This window comes from Dermacentor albipictus, unplaced genomic scaffold (genome assembly GCF_038994185.2).
Source record: "Dermacentor albipictus isolate Rhodes 1998 colony unplaced genomic scaffold, USDA_Dalb.pri_finalv2 scaffold_12, whole genome shotgun sequence".
Classification (NCBI taxonomy): Eukaryota; Metazoa; Arthropoda; class Arachnida; order Ixodida; family Ixodidae; genus Dermacentor; species Dermacentor albipictus.
This window is the reverse complement of record NW_027225566.1, coordinates 11,993,265-12,013,978: the sequence shown is the minus strand read 5'-3', so window position 1 is coordinate 12,013,978 and position 20,714 is coordinate 11,993,265. Positions and strand designations below refer to the sequence as shown.

The 20,714-nt window shown below is 45.3% G+C and overlaps 1 protein-coding gene and 1 long non-coding RNA gene across 2 annotated transcripts in view; both read right to left on the bottom strand.

Moving 5' to 3' along the window:
- The window catches only part of LOC139051559 (tachykinin-like peptides receptor 86C), a 489,557-nt gene that overhangs the window by 191,711 nt on the left and 277,132 nt on the right, over positions 1-20,714 (bottom strand). The window contains exon 4 of the mRNA XM_070528526.1: positions 17,642-17,857. Within this exon, the coding sequence (XP_070384627.1) occupies positions 17,642-17,857 (216 nt within the window). The remainder of the gene's footprint in view (positions 1-17,641; positions 17,858-20,714) is intronic.
- On the bottom strand, positions 6,803-14,244 carry LOC139051516 (uncharacterized). Its single transcript, XR_011509411.1, has 4 exons — positions 13,818-14,244; positions 12,719-12,823; positions 9,694-9,838; positions 6,803-6,912 (listed from the first exon to the last, which is right to left on the bottom strand). It is a non-coding gene; the product is annotated as an uncharacterized lncRNA (long non-coding RNA).

Sequence of the window (20,714 nt, the reverse complement as noted above, 5' to 3'; positions counted from 1 at the left end):
AATCGCCAAGACTCGCGCGGTGATTGAGCGCAAATGAACAAAATCTAAACGTGCGGAATGGAAGCGATCAAGCCCTCATTCTGCTCTCTTGAGCGTTTTTCTTTCAGCGTTCATATGAAATCAAAGGACTAGATTTAGCAGTTCGAGCCCTTATTTAATTTTTTACCACATTCAGGCACCAGTGGGTTTTATTTCCGTGCGTGTGAAGATATTTTCTCCCCTCACGAATGTCTCGGCGCCGTGGTTTCGCGTGGGCGTCGTCTGCTTCAGGAACATCCTAGGTGAGGCGCGCGGCAGATGTCGCTTCCTTAAAAATTATAGAGGGGCCTTTGTCCCAAAGAAGAAAACAGTCGGCGCCATCTAGCCCCGCCATCTCGAAGCCTACACGTGGCCTTGGAAAGGCGTGGCGCGCTGGTGCGTGCGAACGCAGAGGAACGCGTCAGGCGGCAACCGAGCTCCTCTCTCGCGCTTCTTTGTGGACGTGCTGCCCCATTTAGTGGAACTGTGACGAAGTTGGTGCGCGGCCTCCAAAACGACAAGCGTGGCGCCCCGGTGCCTGCCAAGGCCGAGAACTATTTGCTCGCTTCCTACATGCTTACTGGCACCTACTCACTGATTCGAGTTGGCAAGAGGTTCATTCTAGAGCGGCACGTACCCAGTGCATCCATAGCGCTGCTCGCTGAAGCACTGGCGTGAAATGCATGCTTTTAAAAGCAGCACATACCAAGTGCATCTATGGCGCAGCCTGATAATGTGTCGGGTTGCTGCCGTTGAAAAACCTTCCGCTCATGATCGCATAACATTAAGGCATCTTTTCTCTCATTGTAGAGCGACACATTCCTAGTGATACATACGTAGGGGCCCAATATGGCATGAAAGAGATTAATTGAAAAGCGGCACACACCTTCTGACACATGCCCAGCGACCTAAGGTGGTATCAAAGAGGTTCATCAAAAGCCAGCATAGGCCGGCAGGCCCATAGCCAGTGCTCCAAGTCGGCATCCGAGGGCCAAACAATGAAATCCTCCTTACCTCAGTAAGGAAGCCTTCATTGCGGTGAGGCTACCTTATGTCACTCTGAAAGCTTCCTTACTGTGGGGCCCACGGTGAAGGCTTCCTCAGTGCTTCCTCAGCATAATGTAGCTCCAAAGCTACCTTCATGCGTCCTTACGCTGCTCCTGGTCTTGAATGAGCGTTTTACCTCACTGCTTAACCACGTGACCTTTGCATGCGCATGCGCGCCGTCGCCCACCTGCGGAGAAGTGCGAGCACGGTACGTCTTGCCATGCATGTTCGTTTCAGTCACGCGTGCAGCATGAAAGCGTTGCTAGGCGTTGCACGACGCCGGCGTGCCAGCGTTGATGGAGCACATCAAGTTTTGCTCTGTAATGCGCTAGTTTTTTAAGATTAGTAAACAAAACTAGAAAAAAAGCGTCCACGCTTCTCTATATTAGCTCTTCAATTTAAAGGTTGTGCGATGACACAACATTTTTTATTGAATAATGGTGTTCGCCAAATGATTTTAAGAGATAATCTCGAACCCAGGCATGCGGCAACCGCTCCTTACGTGAGGACGGGTGAAGGGAGCTTTCAGAGTACGCTTGCTTCCTCCATCGGTCCTTCGCTGTAAGGAGGCCTCACGTAGGGTTAGGAAGCGCTCGAAGGAAAGGAACGTTTCATTGTTTGGGCCCGAGTATCTTTGACCAGCGGCACCTACCCAATCGTGCATCTACATTTGCCCACGTAGGCGTGAAATAGGTCCATTCAGTAGTGGCACGTATGTACACTTTGACACATGCTTAGTGACCCGAGTTGTGACGATGGTTGGTTCCAAACACTGTTCCGCCACAGCAGCCAGATGCACTACCCATTCGACAACGCACTGCCTAGTGACACATGTAGGTGGGAAAATGGTTTGATGCATAGATAAAAATAAACAAAGACAGTTGCATACATACATAGATAGTCCCCGTTATCTATTTATAGATAGCCGCGAGCAATTATAATGCTAATGCATTGATAGTTGCTGATGTCTTTTGCACACTTTCTTTGACGGAATTTGCAAGCGCGGCCAACATTATGTCATCGAGGTTCACGCACACTCCACGGTGAAAACTCGGAGGCGATGCGACAGATGCGAAGCATAGAATGCCGCTATTGTCATCATTGTCATGAAACATGCTTTTGTTCGCCTTCAAGCAATTTAGGACTTGCCTCGTTGACCTTCACCTCTTTCCCGTCCCTGTTGGTTTGGATGACATCCGAGATCACCAGTGCCGGGCGAATGACGTCGTCATCAATCTCAATATATTCGTCAGTGGTCACAACCGTTGCTATGTTGCAACAAGCGACGTGCGAGTTTTTTAGCACTTCGTTAAGCTGTGTAGTAGTAATAAAATACTCGCTGTGTACGGCACAGCGAGTAGTTCTTTTATTTTTGCGAGATGAGGCGAACGCAGTCGGGTTGAAACTACTTCAGCGTCTAAAACACATATCAAAAGCGGAGAAGGATAGAACAATACAGCTCTGATAACTGTTAGCGCAATTAAGTGTAAATAATTTTATCGAAAATCGGAGAAAGACAAGATGGCATAAGAACAGAAGAAATGGTTGCATTCAGCTAACCGCACTGCGCCTACCACGATTAGCTTGTCTTTAAAAAGAAAGGCTGCATTTTAATACCGAATAATTGGTGAAACAGAAACTCTATCTGTCCTTCCGAATATAACATAAAAGATATTACATTGCCTGGTTTAAAAAAATTAATAGATTCTCTTTCCAGTTTCTATGCACAGCTTTGCCCACTTTCAGTGCACGACATCGCCCGGCTACATACACATTTCTTTTCTTCAATACGCTTTCGCTCTTTTATTCATAGCTAACAGCATTTGCACGACCTGTAAAAACCATTTTTATATGCGTCGTTGAACGTTCAGAACTTACGAAAGGACGTTGGATTGTTATGCTCACGCTTTAGCGATAAGCCCGGCATTTTCTATTACAACAAAATGCATATCGGACACACTTACATTTAACATCAAATACGATATAAAAACACGACTATAAAGCGTTCCCACCTCGTGCTTTGGTTTACTACGTGTTTCAGCAGTAACCAGAGAGAAAGAGGTAAAAGAAGTGAGCTAACTGCAGACTGAAGTGTCCTCGGTAGCAATCACTGGACTCTTTCAACTCTAAATGTGGTGACCGCCGTGAAAAATGGCCACACTAGAGGACGCCGTTCGCCTAATGGGACTACCGCAAGCTAGACGCACGGCTGATACTAACACGCCTTCTGCCAGCCAAGCATGAAAAGTGCGTTTTCCAAGACATTAATTTGGCCTGCAGCTACGTTGCAATTCGCTAGTGTTGTGGCTGAGCTCTTTGCTTCTGCTTTCTTCGTTTTTATTCCTGTGTGTGTGTGTGTGTGTTTGTGTGTGTGTGTGTGTGCGTGCGTGCGTGCGTGTGTGTGTGTGTGTGTGTGTGTGTGTGTGTGTGTGCGTGTGTGTGTGTGCGGGATCACGTGAACTTAAGCATTGAGTTGGCAGATATGGACCTTCACAAGAAAAAAAAGGTCCACATTGCGAATAACCGTTCTGTATTCGTAAATACTTTCATGTAACAAATGACCGTTGTCGTATGTGCTTGTGTACGTATATAAAGCGCTTGTATACGGTGTCTGGAGGATTGCCTGACTAGGCCTGCGTCGCACACCCGTGCCCCACCCGTTCTATGCAGGCGAAGGCTGCGTATGGCGCGGCCCTTACCTTGAAAGCGATCTCTGATACAGACAGACTGCGTCAAGCGCTGACAATTTAGCTTGCGCCGTGTTCTGGCTGTTCGGGTTGAAGCGAGAAGGAGCACGAAGGTCAATTTGCTCGCAGCTTCTGCCGCGCTTCCTCACGCCAGCGTTCATAAGAGCGAGTTTCCATGGCCTTCGAGACAGATGCGTTCATGTTTGTTCATGCCCGCGTAACTCCATACTTGTTAATTTAGTCAGTAGGCGACTATTTGCAAGCTTATACGGCCCATCCTTGCTTCACATAACTGTCAACTAATTTGCTTTCGCAATCGATGCTTCGCCTTGCGGGCGAAACTTGGACTTTTTCTGATTGCTTCCACAAAGGATCTGTGCCTCGTTAGGCCTTATTAGAAAGCTACTCTTTCACCAGTCCGAGGTCGTCATAATGGTTTGAATGGCGGTTTGTCTAGACTCATTCTGAGCCCCAAACTGCGCTCGCCAAAGAACGGAATGCCTTTCCTGTTGCGTCTGGCATTCCTGCAACATAATTTCCAGTTCGACGCCATAGGAAAGACTGGAGTGAAGTCAGGGTCATGTCTTTGTGTGCTGCTGCTCCACGCTATTCCACATTCAGTGAACTATTGCTGTGGATGTTAACTAGAAGTCACCATCGGAAACGGCGAATATAAGACATTGTCCTTTCTTACCTGGACACAAAATGTGCTTCCAAACCTTCCGCAGTATCCCAGTGGTGTTGGAACCTCAGTGCCGACACCCGTTATTGCAATCGGACCGCTGGCGCCCGTTGTTGCAAATGGGTCGCAAGCCCCAAGGGTAGCGTTGGCCTGGCGGCCTGGGGCAGACTGGAAGCATCCGAAGGTCCCGGCAAAGCATGAGTTGACTGCTAACAGAACAACTTGTTTATTCTAGCATCGCAAAAGAGCGGCCAGTCAGGTCGACCGAATTGGAGAGACGGGAGAGCACGTTACTCAACAGAAGAAATCGGAGCCTTTCTCCTGGCGTCCGGGGGCAGCTGCTCTTATAGTCTCGCCGTCGCGGGCAAGAAGGAAGGTCACGGGATGACACCACGTGACGGCGTGGCACGGACGAGCTGAGAGACATGCTGAGACGAGTGTAGTGACGCATCAGCCGGGCCGGCGCCGGTCAGACCTCATCGCTTCACACTTGGGGAGCTCCTCTCCCCGGCTGCCGCGCTTTGACAAGCGTGGGCACACACACACACACGAAGACACGTGGCACTGAAACACGCCTGGACGCGCTCGGCGGGGAGGCTCTGCGGCAGCTCTGAACGGGCCAAAATGTCCGCCGCTTTGAACGAAGCCCCGACGTCCGTTGCATCCGCGCCGGCCATATCGCGCGTCGTAGGCGAAACGTAACAGTGGCTACGATGGTGCGCTGCTGAGCTTGAGGTCACAGGTTCGATCCCGGCCGTGGCGGCCGCATTTCGATAGGTGTGACATACAGAAACGCTCATTTACTTAGATTCAGGTTCACGTTAAAGAACCCCGTTCGGACAGAATCATTTCGTAGTCCCCCACTACACGGCTTGCCTCAGAGTTGTTTTGGCACTTAAAAGCTTAGAATTTCCTTTTACAATGTTTTATCGCGTTCCAATCTAATACCATTAAATATACCTTCAGTGTTCTTCTGTATCGGGCAGTCGAAAATGAAGTGGCGTACGTATTTGTCAGCGTGGAGAAAAGGGCACTGCGGGCTACGGGCGCACTTGGCTCGGGGAAAAAATGCCGCGTACATGTTTTACCGAACCGTTAGCCCGCAACACTCATGCTTCAAATTTTCAGTTTTCTCTCACATTTTACAGAATTGGCCGTTTTGTAGATGAGTTGTTTAAACAGAATAACCCGGAACACCTCAGAATTCTGACCAAAATGATCGTTTTGCTGAGACGACAGGATAGCCGCCTCGGGAGCAAGATGAATTCACTATGCAAGACAGAAATATTTATTCTATCTTTGTTAAAATACTCGCTGCATGGACCCCAGCGACGTTGTAAAGAAAGGAGCACTTTCATTTTAAAGTGTTTCAATGAACAGCAATAGCCTATGTATAAACTGAATTTTCGTGGGCCTTGGATACAAAAGTCATAATGCTACAGCTAATACGAAATACATGTGTTATGCAAGTATACGTTTGAGTATATGTGAGGTAGTTATGTAACATGTTACCCTACTAAAAAATCCTATTTGTTTTCAAACGGGTTTCATCAAATAGGGTTATGGAACGGGACCCCGTTTGATCCTGTTCAGTCCTGACCTGTTTAAATCCCGTTTATTCCCGTTTAAACCTGACCCGTTTAAATCCTGTTTAAACCTGACCCGTTTAAATCCTGTTTAATCCTGACCCGTTTGAATCCTGTTTAATCCTGACCCGTTTAATCCCGTCCTATCTAACCCAGACCTGTTTGGCCCTGTTCAGACCTATTTTTTGCTACATCCATACCAGGTCCTTTCAGAATGGATTGATGTTGCTTAATATAATGTACTCTTTACACCTATTTTGTACACTTGTGTATTTGCGATCAGCATTGAAGAGAAGTAGATCTGCATTAGGTTCGCAACAAGAATGCCACTTTCATATGTAGGTTTGCCTGGTACATTGCTTGATACGAAGATGAACACAATTTTCGGCATAAATTGATTAGCACTACCAACACTGATGTGATACATCATGAACAAGTTTTGTATGACCCACGAGTACGTTCTCTATGTATGACCTACAAGAAAATGCACCCTGAAGAAGATTGTACCTCATTTTCATATTTACTACAAGTATGCAAATGTAATTCTTGCAAGTTTAGTATATGTTCGATTACTTGTACTCGTCTTAATGCAGTGCTTTTTGCTGTAATGGTTTGTTCACAAATCCACAGTAAAGCGTAATTTTGGGGTGAAAAATGTCAGGCAAAGTATTGGCATGTACTTGTAAGTGAAAAAGACAAGTATACTTTACGTAGGTATTTCTGTACACCCACTTGAGCTTTCATTAAGCCTGAAGTCCTCCGGCTTAAATAAAAGCATGTCATAAATGTCCCAAGCACTGTTTATTGGACCTTCTAATGGTATTTCGATGCATCCAGTCTGCCGAGAGAAGACCGCTGGAGTGGGTTGCTTGGGTGAGAGCGAGCAGGGCACCTGAAAAAGTAAAGCCAATAATTTATCTTGACTCATGCAACAGGTTAGCACATAGGCAAATTTGCCTATGTTCTCACAGATAAGAAAGGTTCAGCATTCCGGTCATAAAAGATAATGAATAAATCTTATTGAAAAATATGTGGTTTCATGCACTGCCGATGTTTCAAGGGAACATGGATTACTGTGGGAGAATAAGCTGTCATAATTAGCAGGCGATTGAAGCAAGTCTTATAGGAAAAAGATGGACACATCGTTTGATTAACAATAACTACTAGTATTGAAGCAACAGAATACAAACATGAAATACTTTTAAAAACAACACCGACAGGTTGAGATAATAAATTATTCAGAAACTAAACCCTTCTGCCAGCAAAATACCGCAGTGTACTGGCTTTGACATTGCGCTGCTCAGGCAGAGGGCATGGGATTGAATCCTGGCCACAATGGCTGCATTTAGATGGCAGGGAAATGCCAAAACCCCTATGTAAGCTCTATTGGGTACACGTTAAAGGAGACTAGGGATCCCACCAACTTCAAGTTATAAAAACCGGGGTAAATTTCGAGATAAGCAAACTCACAAAAGTAGAAGGCCCTGGCCATGCGAAGACCATATAAAGCCTTTTAAGGTAGGTGCCAGCAGCCGCTAAATTTCTTGCAATGGCGAAACATAGCAGAAGCGGTATTTTGGCGTAGATCACTTTTGCAAGGTATTTAACAATTTGACACCCGACATGTTGTGCATCTATGGGCAACAGCAATTCTGGCATAGATCATAGCAAACACTGTTGCAACTAGGTATACATAGACACATAGGTATAGGTACAGTCGCCGACTGATTTTCCGGACATGATTACTCGGTCTGCTTCACAGCATCGCCATTCTCCCCATGGACCATAATGTATAACAACTTCCAAAAATCGGACGCCTTGCAACCTCTCGTCTGATTTTTCGGACAATCCTTGAGCCAACTTGATCGAGAGCACCATGCACCGACTCTGACCGTTGCATGGTTCTACTTGCTGAACGCCATTTTTGTTTTGAACGGAGCCTCCTTGCTGCCCCACGAAGTGGCGCTACTGCAAATCCCTGCTCATCATCATCGTTTCTGCCTGGTTTGTAGCTACAGCAGTTCTGGTCTCAGCTTAGTATGCAATGTCAAGACAATCCAGCAGCTGATTTGTTTGTTTCTTCGTGCACGACGCTGCAAGTAGGCCAGGTTTTTTGTTTGTGCAACTGATGTCGGCGTGACGATGTTTGACGAAGCAAGATGGGCCAATTCATTTCACTAATATTTAGAATAGCTACCTGTAAGCACCACCTACCTTTCAACAACGTTTGCAAAGCAAAAACCTCATCCTGAAAATCTGCACATGAAGAAATCGGCAGCATCATCAGCGTGGGGCCTCAAGATAATTCGGCAAGCCAAGAAATTACTGACAGCATGAGTGCAATCATGCCAACAGGAAATCAGTGGCTGAATAATGCACCTTCTACCACTTGGTAGACAGTGCATTTTCGCAAGGCCCTAACTATGGCAGATCATTGTTCAGGAGTTCCCAAATGCACAACTCTATGCCATTTTCATGCTGACTCTAGGGAAGCACCTCTGCACAGTTGCAAGAAAAAAAGCTAGATGCCCCAAGAGAAATGAGCCCACTCAAGCCATGGAAGTTATGTTTACCTTGTCTTCCTACAACTACTCTAAACCTAGGACTGCTGTTTTGCACAAGGGAACAAACGTCAACATTGGTGCCTCGCCCAACACAAGTGGTCTGCGCCGTAGAAGGTGCCATCAGTCAGCCCACAGATGAGGCCCACACCAGTGCTGTCAGTGTGCTGTACAAATTGCAGAAGCACAGCCTACAAGCTTGTCTGCCTTAGTGTGATCGCAATAATGAACGAAAACCAACGAATCAAGTTTGTTTCGTGCTGAGAACAGTTGCCTCATGCTGGATTTTCCTACAATTCTTTCTAAGCACAGATAATGCTTGGTTTGTTGTGTAGGCATGTAAATAATGAAAAAGCCTGCATCACTATCTCTGAAAAAAAAATCATGTAAGAAAGCACGTACAGTACACAGGTGCAGTGTCTATCACATACCATTTCGTGCAGTAGAGGCTGCATCGGATAAACCGGCCAATGTATAAATGACTGGCAGCGTGACCAAGCAAACTTGATGCGTGGGTCAGTTAGCAGTGGTAGTGCACTACTCTCGGTGCACATGCACCTATGTTTGAAAGCTGCTTGATCGTGACAAAATATAAAGACAAAAGCGCTGGAGAGATATCTGAGGCTTTTCTTATATGTATGACGAGGAACCTAGCACTAGCTCCCCATGCAGAGAATTACTAGGCAGTGAGACTGCTTCATATCAATGTAAAACAAGTGTCACACTCACCATGTGATGCGTCCTTTTTGTTTCTGTGCAAACAATATGTATTCAGATCTATTCTCCCCCCTTTCACCTTTTGCACAATATTACTGTGCGAGCTATAATACTGAACTGTTAGTAGCACTCTGTCCTGTTGCCTCCTTTCTTTCCTTGTGAATTGCGTGCTAAATACGGCTTTTTTTAGTGAAAGAGCACTAGTTTAACGCATAAACTAGCGCCATGGCACTTTGCAATAAAGGACTGTTGTAATTCTCTAAAAATATGTCCATGCAGAACAGTGTCAAAAGAACGCCTTAAAGAAAGAACATGAGTGTATCTATCATAAAGACCAATCCTTGTCTTTTTTCCTTAACATAATTTTCAATACCGATATTAAAGTACAAGCTCACCATATTATATCACCTTGTCAATGAAGCAAGGCACAATGGCGCCCAACTGTCGCGGGACCAACTTGGATGTGGAGATCAGCGCAGATCAGCAACATAGCATGGTCTGCTTACACTCCTTCTCCAGGTCCAGCCATACCTATAGCAGCTATAAAACAAGTGAGCTTAGAATCACAAGCGAAACAATATAAAAAGTGATGCTGAACAAAGCAACTTTCGTTAGGCATAAATAGGATCGAAATGCTGACATTATGCACATAAGTAACTTCACTTTGAGCAACAAAGCATCCAATTTAAGAAAGATATGTATGAGCTATCTATGTGAGAAAGATCAATCAAACGCCCTCTATTTGCTATACCCCTCCCCTTATGCATGGATGTCTCCCTGACTGAGTGAGCTGGGCTGATCTCAGGTATAGTGTAATTAAAGGGTGTCACTTGGTGGGCCAATCCCGATACCATTGCATGACTTGTGCAATAATTTTAATGTGTATTGTAATGCTGGCCATCCTGCAGGCACTGCAACATTATAGCACCCATAAGGCTAATGGTATTACCTGATAAGGTTAACTAATAAGTGTCCCCAGAAGCATAACTCGGCATGTATACTCGGAGGCCATTATTATAAGAGAAGCAATAGCAGAGGTGAAGCTTTATCTTGTGCCATATGCAAAATGGCCGAGCACGCCCAGCTTTTGGTTACATTCTCACTTGTGACCACTGCAACAGGCTGACTAACATGCGTAACCAGCAGTTTGTAGGACCACATTTTCATAACCTGCCATTTTTTTTACATCTGAAGAGATCAGCCTCAAGCTCCATGCTGCGCTGCACTCAAGAAGCATTATAAACTGGCAACATTTAAATGCTATGCTGCATGGTTTGTTGCATGCTTTAGGAATTTACTTATTTATTATACACATAGCTCATAGGCTCCAGTTGGAGAATTGCATGCGGTGGCAAGAAAACAAATTCTCAACTAACAAGGAGAACATTCAACAAAACAAGTCAGACCAAAGAAAAAAAAAATAACATACTCTCATAATGAGACTATGTATCTGGCAGCTAGCTTATAAAAAAAGACAATTAACCCGCCGTGGTTGCTCAGTGGCTATGGTGTCGGGCTGCTGAGCACGAGGTCGCGGGATCGAATCCGGGCCACGGTGGCCGCATTCCGATGGGGGCGAAATGCGAAAACACCCGTGTACTTAGATTTAGGTGCACGGTAAAGAACCCCAGGTGGTCAAAATTTCCGGAGTCCTCCACTACGGCGTGCCTCATAATCAGAAAGTGGTTTTGGCATGTAAAACCCCAAATATTATTATAAAAAGACAATTAGGAATATTTTACTACTGGTAGCGCTTTAGGGGATGGAATGTAGAATTCCAAGCATCATACACTTTTAAGCCACCTTTCGTGGCTTTTTGTTTTGAAGTTGTTTGTTTGAAGTGTTTTGTTACAGTAATGTAACACAATAATGGAATGCACAACAGTGAATACTTAGAAAAATGTAATTGAGAACATGGAGTCTATGTGGGCACAGATGTTAGAATTCTACATGAAAGCACAATAATAAAGGTGGGCAGAGCATTTATGCTTTTGTCGGGCAACCTACAGCAAGACATACAGGTAAAAGGATATGCATGCCTCACAACACAGTCCCTAAAAATATATGTCACAATACAGTGAGTAGGTATATCATGCTTATCTACAATAGCCCCTAATTATATTTACCTCAGAGGGGGCTACCTATGTAACTTGATCAAACTGAAGGTGGGCCAAATTCTAAATATACGATTCAAGTAGACAGAAAATGGACGTTATGAATATGGCATCTACAGCAAAAGTGTTGTACATTATCGTTGTACATTATGTCATACCTGCCAACCTGTGAACATAATATTTTGTAAAAATGCTGCAGACACTAAATTCTTTGTCGGGGACATAGCACACATTATTTTAAAGCTTGCTCTCAGCACCCGCATTGTTGCATACTCACACACATTATTAATAAAGGGAAAATCGCACATCCACCCACTCGCAGCAATTGCTACAAAAGAAACCCGTACGGATTCCTCGAAAGGAAAGCCTCACAGTTGAAAAAAAGAAACCGTCCAGGTCCGGGACCACTGTCTTTCCGGGACAGCCGCTTTACAATCTAAGATAACCAGGCGGCTAGCAGATGGCCGGGCGAATTCGAATTTGTCGACAACACGAAGCAAAGGCAAGGGTCTGACGTAATAGTTCTGCGGAAACGCGTAAGGTGTAGAGAGGTAATTAATAAAGGGGAAAAAATATTACGTCAAACCCTTGCCTTTGCTTCGCGTTGTCAACTAATTCGACTTCGCCCTGCCATGTGCTAGCCACCTGGTTATCTCAGATGGTAGAGTGGCTGCATCGGAAAGGTGGTAGTCCGGGGTTCGAGTCCCGGACCAGGACGAATTTTTCTTCAACTGTGCGGCTTTCCTTTGTAGCAAATGCTATGAGCGGGCGGATGTCTGATTTTCCCTTCAATAATTACTTCTCTCCACCTCGTGTGTTTGCGCAGAACTATTACGTCACACACACATTATCAACCATTATTTAACTTGTAGTGCAGCACAAAAAGCAGCAGCGAACTTGAAACCAGTAACTGACAACTTTGTTTTCTTTTTTTAGATTACAGAGCTTTTTCAGCGTGTTTGCTGCTGCCGCTTTACGCTGCTCCATGAATTTATCTGACCAAACTTCCCTAAAGCAAGTACCCCTCTGATGTTCTCGTTAGAGATATTGCATCGCTAATAATAAACCAGTACCATTACAATTTATTTTTTACATGCATTTTAACAATGTCATGCCCTTAATCTCTCAACAGCTTTAAAACATCTTAACCAACACAACTTCATTGTCTTTCTAAAGTGACATTCATAAAATTGTAAAATGAGCCCACATTTGTAAACCCACGAAAAATTCAGGAGAGTTTCCAAACATGGATGATACCAACAAAATCTGCAGCTCGTGTAAGTGGCAGCAACTGCTTTGCACGCACCTTGTCACAGCATGCTCATCAGGTACTTTGCCGTGCTGTTGAAGCTGCAGAAGTGCCGCAGGTGCATATGTGGAGGTGCCTCTGGTTCACAAAATCTTGTCATCCCTAAACAATAATAAATGCCTAATTTATTGTAATCCCTGCAACCAACTGCAAACTTGTGATATAAAAAGATCACGTCATATTTTGAAAAAAAGTCTCATACAACCAGTTACATGAAGCTGCAACTGGTTGTGCAAATATCTGACCGTAACATCACAGGCGGTTAAATAACACGTAAATCGAACTGTAGCAAACATGAATCTACTATGAAAAGGTTCACACAAACGTACAGCTGTATAACGTGAAATGTGAGTTGTACTATCAAAAAATTCCTTAGGACATGAAAAGCGTTCCAAAACCTAATTTGTTTATGCGGCGCAACAAAGCACTGCTCCCAAAGGACGATGCGCTCAAAATTTCAACAGACCACCTCTTTTTCTGGAGAGACAATACAGAAAAGAGAAAGATTTTTCGATTAAAAAGAAACATTGCTTTTGTAATTTCGGCTTCTCTGCAAGATCGGAACCCTTTACAAGTACACGAAAACACACAGAACACTAATACACGTCATCTGACGACACTCTATAAACAGACGAATTTCCATACAAGCTGAAAATCTGGCCATGCGTCGACGAAGAAATCGGGTGCTATCTCGCGCAGCTGTTAGCTGTGAAGACGACACATCGACGTACTACTTCTGGAAATGCCTATACCATTTCTCAATGAAAAATTATGTACACAAACAGTAACTTTCTTTGCTTGAATTTTTGTGCCCATTTAGATCAAAGAACCACCCGCGCTAGCGTGCTTCATAGGTGAAAGTAAATAAACCACAGATAGAGCTGTTGGTAACATGAATACGTTTTAGGGCAATTTCCATGGAACTTTTTGCTAAATGTGCACTGCGACATGAAGAACAACCATTTGAAAAGCACATTTATAATTCTTGCTGCTTTACTCATTCGGATTCGGTTGTTGTACGGATCTTGCGATACGTACAAGAACGCACACTTCACGGACCAGAGACAGGAAGAATGCGCGCAAGCGCCGGACTTACCTTTCTAGGCGTACTCGGAAAACGCTCCTTTTAGCGTCACAGGTGCCGCGGCATCGACTGCACCAACGGTCCTTCCGGCGCACACACTGTTGAATTGCGGATCAACTACAGGACGTAAGAGCACAATTTTCACCAAATTCTTCCGTACAGTGTGATACGATGCGAGAGTGCCAGAGGAGGAGATCCTTTTCGTGAGCCCGGAACAAAGAAAGTGGCGAAGGCTCATACCTTCGACATCGGCGCACCACACGAAGGATACTGCGGGCTACATTACGCGGTCCCAGGGGTTTTGTGATTCTCAATGAATACAAAATGCACCACAATTTCTCTCGGCACAGCGTACACACGATTAAACAACTGCATCGGACGGCGTCAATGCAGCGCGCACTCACATGTAGCTAAGGCTGAAGACGGCAAAATAATATCACCTGTAACTTTACCGGCGCTACCTGTGCTGCCATCTGTAGGCCGCCACCGAAAGCGACCGTGCTTTCGGTGATCTCATGGATGGTGACGGCGTTGTATTTCGATGTTATGCGAGTCGTACAGCGTCTTGTACGACGTGTTTCAGCAACGTTGCTTTTAATAGAGAGGACAGCAATGTGCGTATACGCCGTATAGACGTCCCACCCACTTGAATAACACAACAGGAAATTTTCAGTCTGTCGTATTTTGGGACGTTGTGACTGTCGTTCTGTTCTCTGTAGTGTGACGTCTTGTAGTCGAAAATTCTGTAGCTTCTGATCAATATATTTGATTAAAAATTGACAGAGACCTCTTTAAGGTTAAGAAAAATTATTAATACAAAAAAAAAAGAAAGTAGAAAAAAAAAAGCTTTCGCACAGGATTTGAACTGCGGACCTCACGATTCCGAGGCAAGCATCTTACCACCGCACCACGCCGAACACGCCCACACCTCGACTAGGTTAGCAATATAAATCTCTCTCTGGGTTGCTGTTTACATTTTAAAAGCCCAGATGCGCTTTCACTTCACCGGTCGCGTCAACTGCCGTATCTCTATATGCGCAAAAGTGTTGTTACCATCGACAGGTACATCGTGGAATGCTAGAACATCAATTTTGCTGTAACGATATCCATATTTAATAAGAAATTCAGAAATAGACAACGGTGACCGGGGACACTGAAGGTTTTTACTGCTAATTTCGACACTTGTCTCTTGCTGTTTACACTTTTGAGCTCGCATATAATTCGTGCGTTCAATGCAAAATAGCTACATAAACACTCGTGGGTGAGTCTTGATCCGGACAGTATACTGGCTTCTCACGGCAGCGCTGTACCAGATTAATGAGACCCGAGCGAGAAAGCTTTTCACGCAACTTTGTGGAACAATCCAAAACTTCTTTTCCGCTTCGCATAAGCTTGTGCAATATTTCTGGGAAATTAACTAATGTGTCAGTGTAACCGCACATGTAAGTCCACAGGACTGTGTGCCCCATCTTACCAAATAAAACAAAGCGGATACGCAGCCATTCCCGCAGATGGTATGATTTTGATCAGCGGCCGATTTTGAGGAGGCCGGTAGCGCGTTGCTGGTGCCGCGTCGTCACGGCACAATTATAACAATTGGCCACGTCGACTTTAATACCGGTGTCGGTGCTATCAGTATTGCCGGCTTCAGAGAAGCACGATTGAATACCGCGCAAGAGAAAAGTGCAGTGTACACCACCGATGCGAAGCTGACATTTTAAAGGGCCGCGACGGAAAGTGCTTCTGTTGCGACTTCAGAACTCTTGGCCGTCGCGACCGAATGTTTCTGTTGCGACGTCAGAATTGCTGTCGTAACGTCAGAAATGTCTGTCGCAGCTACAGAAACGTTAGGAACTTCTGTCGTACAACAGAAATTTCTGTATTTGCAGCAGGAATTCCTGTTGTCTTTTTCAACTGGGCAGGACCGGGAATCGGTTTGAAATTCGCAGCTAGCATATCGCAGTTTGGTCTGTGAATGTTCCGAGGTGTTCACGCAATTTCTGTAGAGCTTGATAATGGCCCAATTTAGCACTAGGGGTTAAATTGTCAGGATGTCGAACAATAAAAAAGCTCCTCCCCAGTTATATTCAAGCATTAAACTGGTATGCATGATGCCATCCAGTATAGTTGCCACAAAGCTCCAGATTAAACCAGCTTTTGTGACAAACAGGCGACCCTATATGGTGCCACTGCGTCCAGTATAACCCAGTTTAGTTGCAAATAGGGCTCCTGTTAAGACCCATTTCTGCGTGAACTGGTCATGCCTATACCTGCTTGCATGCCAAACGGGACCCCGTTCAGACCTGTTCGTGTGTGAACTGGTCCTGTTTATACCTCTTTGAATGCCAAACGGGACCCCGTTCAGACCTGTTCGCGTGTAAACTGGTCCAGTTTATACCTGTTTGAATGTCAAACGGGACCCCGTTCAGACCTGTTCGTGTGTAAACTGGTCCAGTTTATACCTGTTTGCATGCCAAACGGGACCCCGTTCAAACCTGTTCATGTGTAAACTGGTCCTGTTTATACCTGTTTGTTGCTAAACAGGTCCCTGTTAGAACCAGTTTAAACCTGTATAACCCAGTTTGAATTTAAATAGGATTTTCCAATAGGGTACGCATGTGAACTTGCGTTTCGTTCAGTGGTCTAAAAGTGCGCACTAATGTATGTGCTCTCAGACAATTTGAAGTACTTGCATTTACTTGGCCATCTTCTGCGGCTTCCAAGACTTACGTGCAGAACTTTGTGTCCATGATATCTTACAGTACTCAGTGTTTTCGCTACATTTTGCTATTTCACTTTGTTTGCCATGTCACGAGAAGTTGTTGCTGTTAACTAAAGACGCTATCTTTTCCTATAACGTCATGTTGTTAAAATGCAGTTACTGAGTACCCGTCAAGCTGCGCGAATGTGTCTCGTGTCCTTCTGGGATGTTGATTGAGCTACGCGCCACAAAGAACAATATGAAACTTCCCTCCGGTATGTCGTCGCTTGTCGCCCGCTACATTGTGCTCGAAACAAACAATCCAGATGGAAGCAGGATCGAATTGGAAATAGTTCATGCAAAGCCTTCTTGATTTTTCGTTGCGGTGCTTGAAAATCGGCGCTTCATCATTAGTATTGCTGCTTGTAGGTGACGCGAAAATTCTAAAAAGCCCACACTTTTTCAAATCGCCATGTTCGGAATCTGAAAGATAGGCCATGGGGCAAATTGCAAATTGTATGATTTAACAGTTCAGCCTTTACATAGTTTGTAGTTCAGAAAGTGTTTGCATTCTTGATATACGCATTTTTGGTGGAAGATTTTACTCACGAAATCGATGGCGTATTCGTAACAGTTGGTTTTATTTATTAGTGAAAGAAAAGCACGGCAAGCGACAACTTAATCAGCATAACGTTCCCTACTGCTGAACACCTGGATACCGAGTTAGTGGCTGTGTACCGGAGTGCTGCAGCTGCAGTCAGATTTAATAAATTGACTGTCGCTGACATGTAAGCATAAAGCACAATTTCGTTTCAACCTTTGTCTGCTTTGTATGCATTTCTTGGCGAATTTTCTACGATAATTCCGAAGGCGTTAAGAACAAGGTACTCCACCTATGCAGTCCTCACTCTTTTTGTGGTCCAATATAAAGTACGCACGAAGCAAAAATTGTCCTTTAGACAACCCTTGTTCAACTACCGTTAATCATTTGAAGTCTCCTTCTATGTGGGCACATCTGTCTCCTTTGTATTTTTCCGCGTAGTATGTTTGTAATTGTCATGTTTATAAATATACCGCATTGACATTGAGAACAGATGACGCAGAGTCGGGCGGGAAGTGTCTACACGGTACTCACAGGTAGTCGGCCACTGAGACGCCCGGGATGCCGTCGGGCCACACTAGCAGGCAGACGGTTCGCACGCTTCGGTCCGCGTAGTAGTAGGAGCGGGTGCGCGAGAAGAGCAGCGTAGGCAGCGACAGGAGCGCTGACGCAGCCCAAATGGCCGCCGTGGTGACCGCAGCTTCACAACGGGATAGGCGACGGCTCAGCGGCTGAATCACCGCGTTGTACCTGCGCCCATGGAGAGAAACATCATGCCTTATTTTTATTAGCAAGTCTCTTGTTTACTTTTTATTTTGTGTGCAAGCATTGTTAGTGATACCTGCGGAGATTATTATGGCGACGGTTGAAGTATTGCTTATTCGCTCAGAAAAGGTCAACAGAAGCTCATGGTTAGACGGAAAATATGCCCTGTCACACATACAGAACGGTGGAGATTGAATTGGTCAACAGTGGGTGAACAAAGGCTCCGTATGGAGCTGATGCTTCTGAAAGGGAAGTTTTGTTTATCAAGCCCTTATAGAGAAAACTACCTGGTCGGAACGCTGGCTCTCCGCTAAGGCATCTCTTGTTCATCCAGTGTTCATCAATATAACAAGGGCAGACAATTTCAACGCTGGCAGTGTCTGTCCTTCACTGTGTGTCTATTAGAGGCGATCGATCATATAGAAATGTTTCAAGGATTAACCAAGGAACAAGTAGCTTAAAATTGGTAGTAATCTATTTGAACAAGGAAACAAGCATATGGCAAAAGTCAACTGGGGATTCAAGCTGTGAGAAAGAAAAACATTAGTTAAAAAACAAGGAAGAAAACACGAAAGGAAGTGGAAGGAGGACAACCAGACTGGCGCGGCCGGTTCGCTACCCTACGTTAGGATAAGAGGGTTGAGGAATAATTGACGACTGAGAGAGACAAATATTCTTGGAACATGGCCCCACGCGCCGCTGGTTTACAAAGCGATGCAGGCATTGGTACAGTTTATGAAATCCACTATACTCAAGAGCGTGATGTGATGGAGAGCCGCCCGTGCTCACATTGCTACTACATTTCACCCTCCCTCTCTTTTTTTGTTGAGGAGAGTAAGAACTGGTTCAAAAGCAATAAGATGGATAGCTGAGATAATTGATCTGAATACCATTAGCATTCTTGGGATACTTCACGCACTATGCAATGTGTATCCTGCTGCCTGTCTGTGTCTGGCTTTCGGTATGTCTGGGTCTCTAAATGCTCGTTCCCACTAGGGCGACACGACGCCGATCTTGTTCTGGCCACTGTTAGTGACAGCGTTTGCCTTGCTGTTGGCAGCCATGTCACACGTCACCGACGCAAACAGCATGCAGACGGGTCGCTGACGGCCGTGTCCGTGGAGCATTGGCGGGGACGGTTCGTCGGCAGGTAGTCGTACGAATTTCTTTTCACACTGCAACGACACGACGATACACGACTGGACATGAGACGGCACCTTCGACGCAAAAGCCGGCCATTTCGTATCTATGAAATTATCGCCCTGCACTGTTTTATACTATTGCTCCCAGCAGCTACCTGTCATTGCTTTCAATATGAGTAAGGCTTCTACAGCAAAGTATTAGCGACAATTTGGCGCTGTTCCCGAGGTACATTTTCGGTTTTCTAGCCGATTAGGCCTAACAAAGCTACCTACATAAGCTGGACATAGCCTGTGAAATTACAAACGTTGTGACATCGCAAAGGCGATACAATATGAATGCTTGCTTGTTTTTTCGCTTGCTAGAGGGTGCCACAAGGCGCATTTGTTTATATTTGCCACCGTTCATTGTTTACTTCAAGTTGAAACGAAACTTCTTGTGGAAACCACGCAACGCCGACCCGAAAGAGTGACGAAATGCTGCAAAACGTACAGATTTGCGCTTAGGGTCAGCGTTGCATCATACAGAGACGAGCTGATATGAGCGGCTGGGCTGTGTGAACGGCACTCACTAGTGATTTTCGTAGCAGGTTTCGCGCTTTCCGGGGTTCGCCGGTCGCTTCCCGATTCTTCTGTGTGGATTGTACGAAGTAGAGAGTGTTCCATTTCATGCTGCTTTGGGCAGAAGTTAACTACCCTGAACTCGAGAGACAAAATCAACCTCGCATCAGTTAGATCAGGCCCTTATTTATGGGTATACGGGCACGAACCCATTCACTGCAGGTATATTCTCCGCTAAAGAAATCGGCACCGGGCTTTAGCTTGATACAGGCAGCTGGAAAGGGCTGACGATCATGCATTTGAACTCCGGAAGTATGTTTACATTAATTCTGAGCCCGATTAAGCACGTATAAATGCGCAGCTGCCGCGGAAATCTCGTTATCGGTTTGGTGATCTCGCTCTGCGGCCGATTTTGGACGAACGACAGTCTGCATATTGGTTGCGTTGGTGTCGGCGTCACGAGTTGCTGTCACACTGTGACGACTCGCTGTCGTCGGTCGTGCCGGCGGCACGGTCAACTTAATGTGACAGAATGCCTCTCAGCGAGACAGTCTGCAGGCTAGCCGGCCGATCACCGGTGTCGTTGCCTTTTAGCTCTATTCTCGGCGTCGGTGTCGGGTAAGCCTAGTGTGAACGAGCCTTAAGTATCACCCCCCCTCCCCCAACTTGCCTCACTGGGTAGTTCAATAGGCCAATGAGTAGAACATCAGGCTGCTGTGCTGAAGGAACTAGGTTTGAAAGCAGCTGTCGCACCAATTTGGGTAACTTGGTATGCGCCACTGATTATGTCCGCTCTTCAGATAACCTCTTTCAGTGAATAGATATTCACCGCCCTTCAATGGATTTCTTTGGTGCTAACTTCGGGCACTGGGTATGTGCTGCTCTTCAGTGACAAAACTCAGTGAAACTTTATTCGGTGCTGAACGGAATCGAACCGGCTTAATATGCGAGGGCGAGTCAGAAAGACTTTGCCTCTATTTTCATCAGCCAAATAAGTTACATACAGGTAATTACAAATATACGTACTATTCTACGTAGCTTACTCTAGTTTTTCACATGGATCCCATGCCGGTTCAGACATTTGTCCCATAGCAGCGCTTAATCTGAGATGCCCCTGTGCTAGCATTTGTTCGGATGACTGA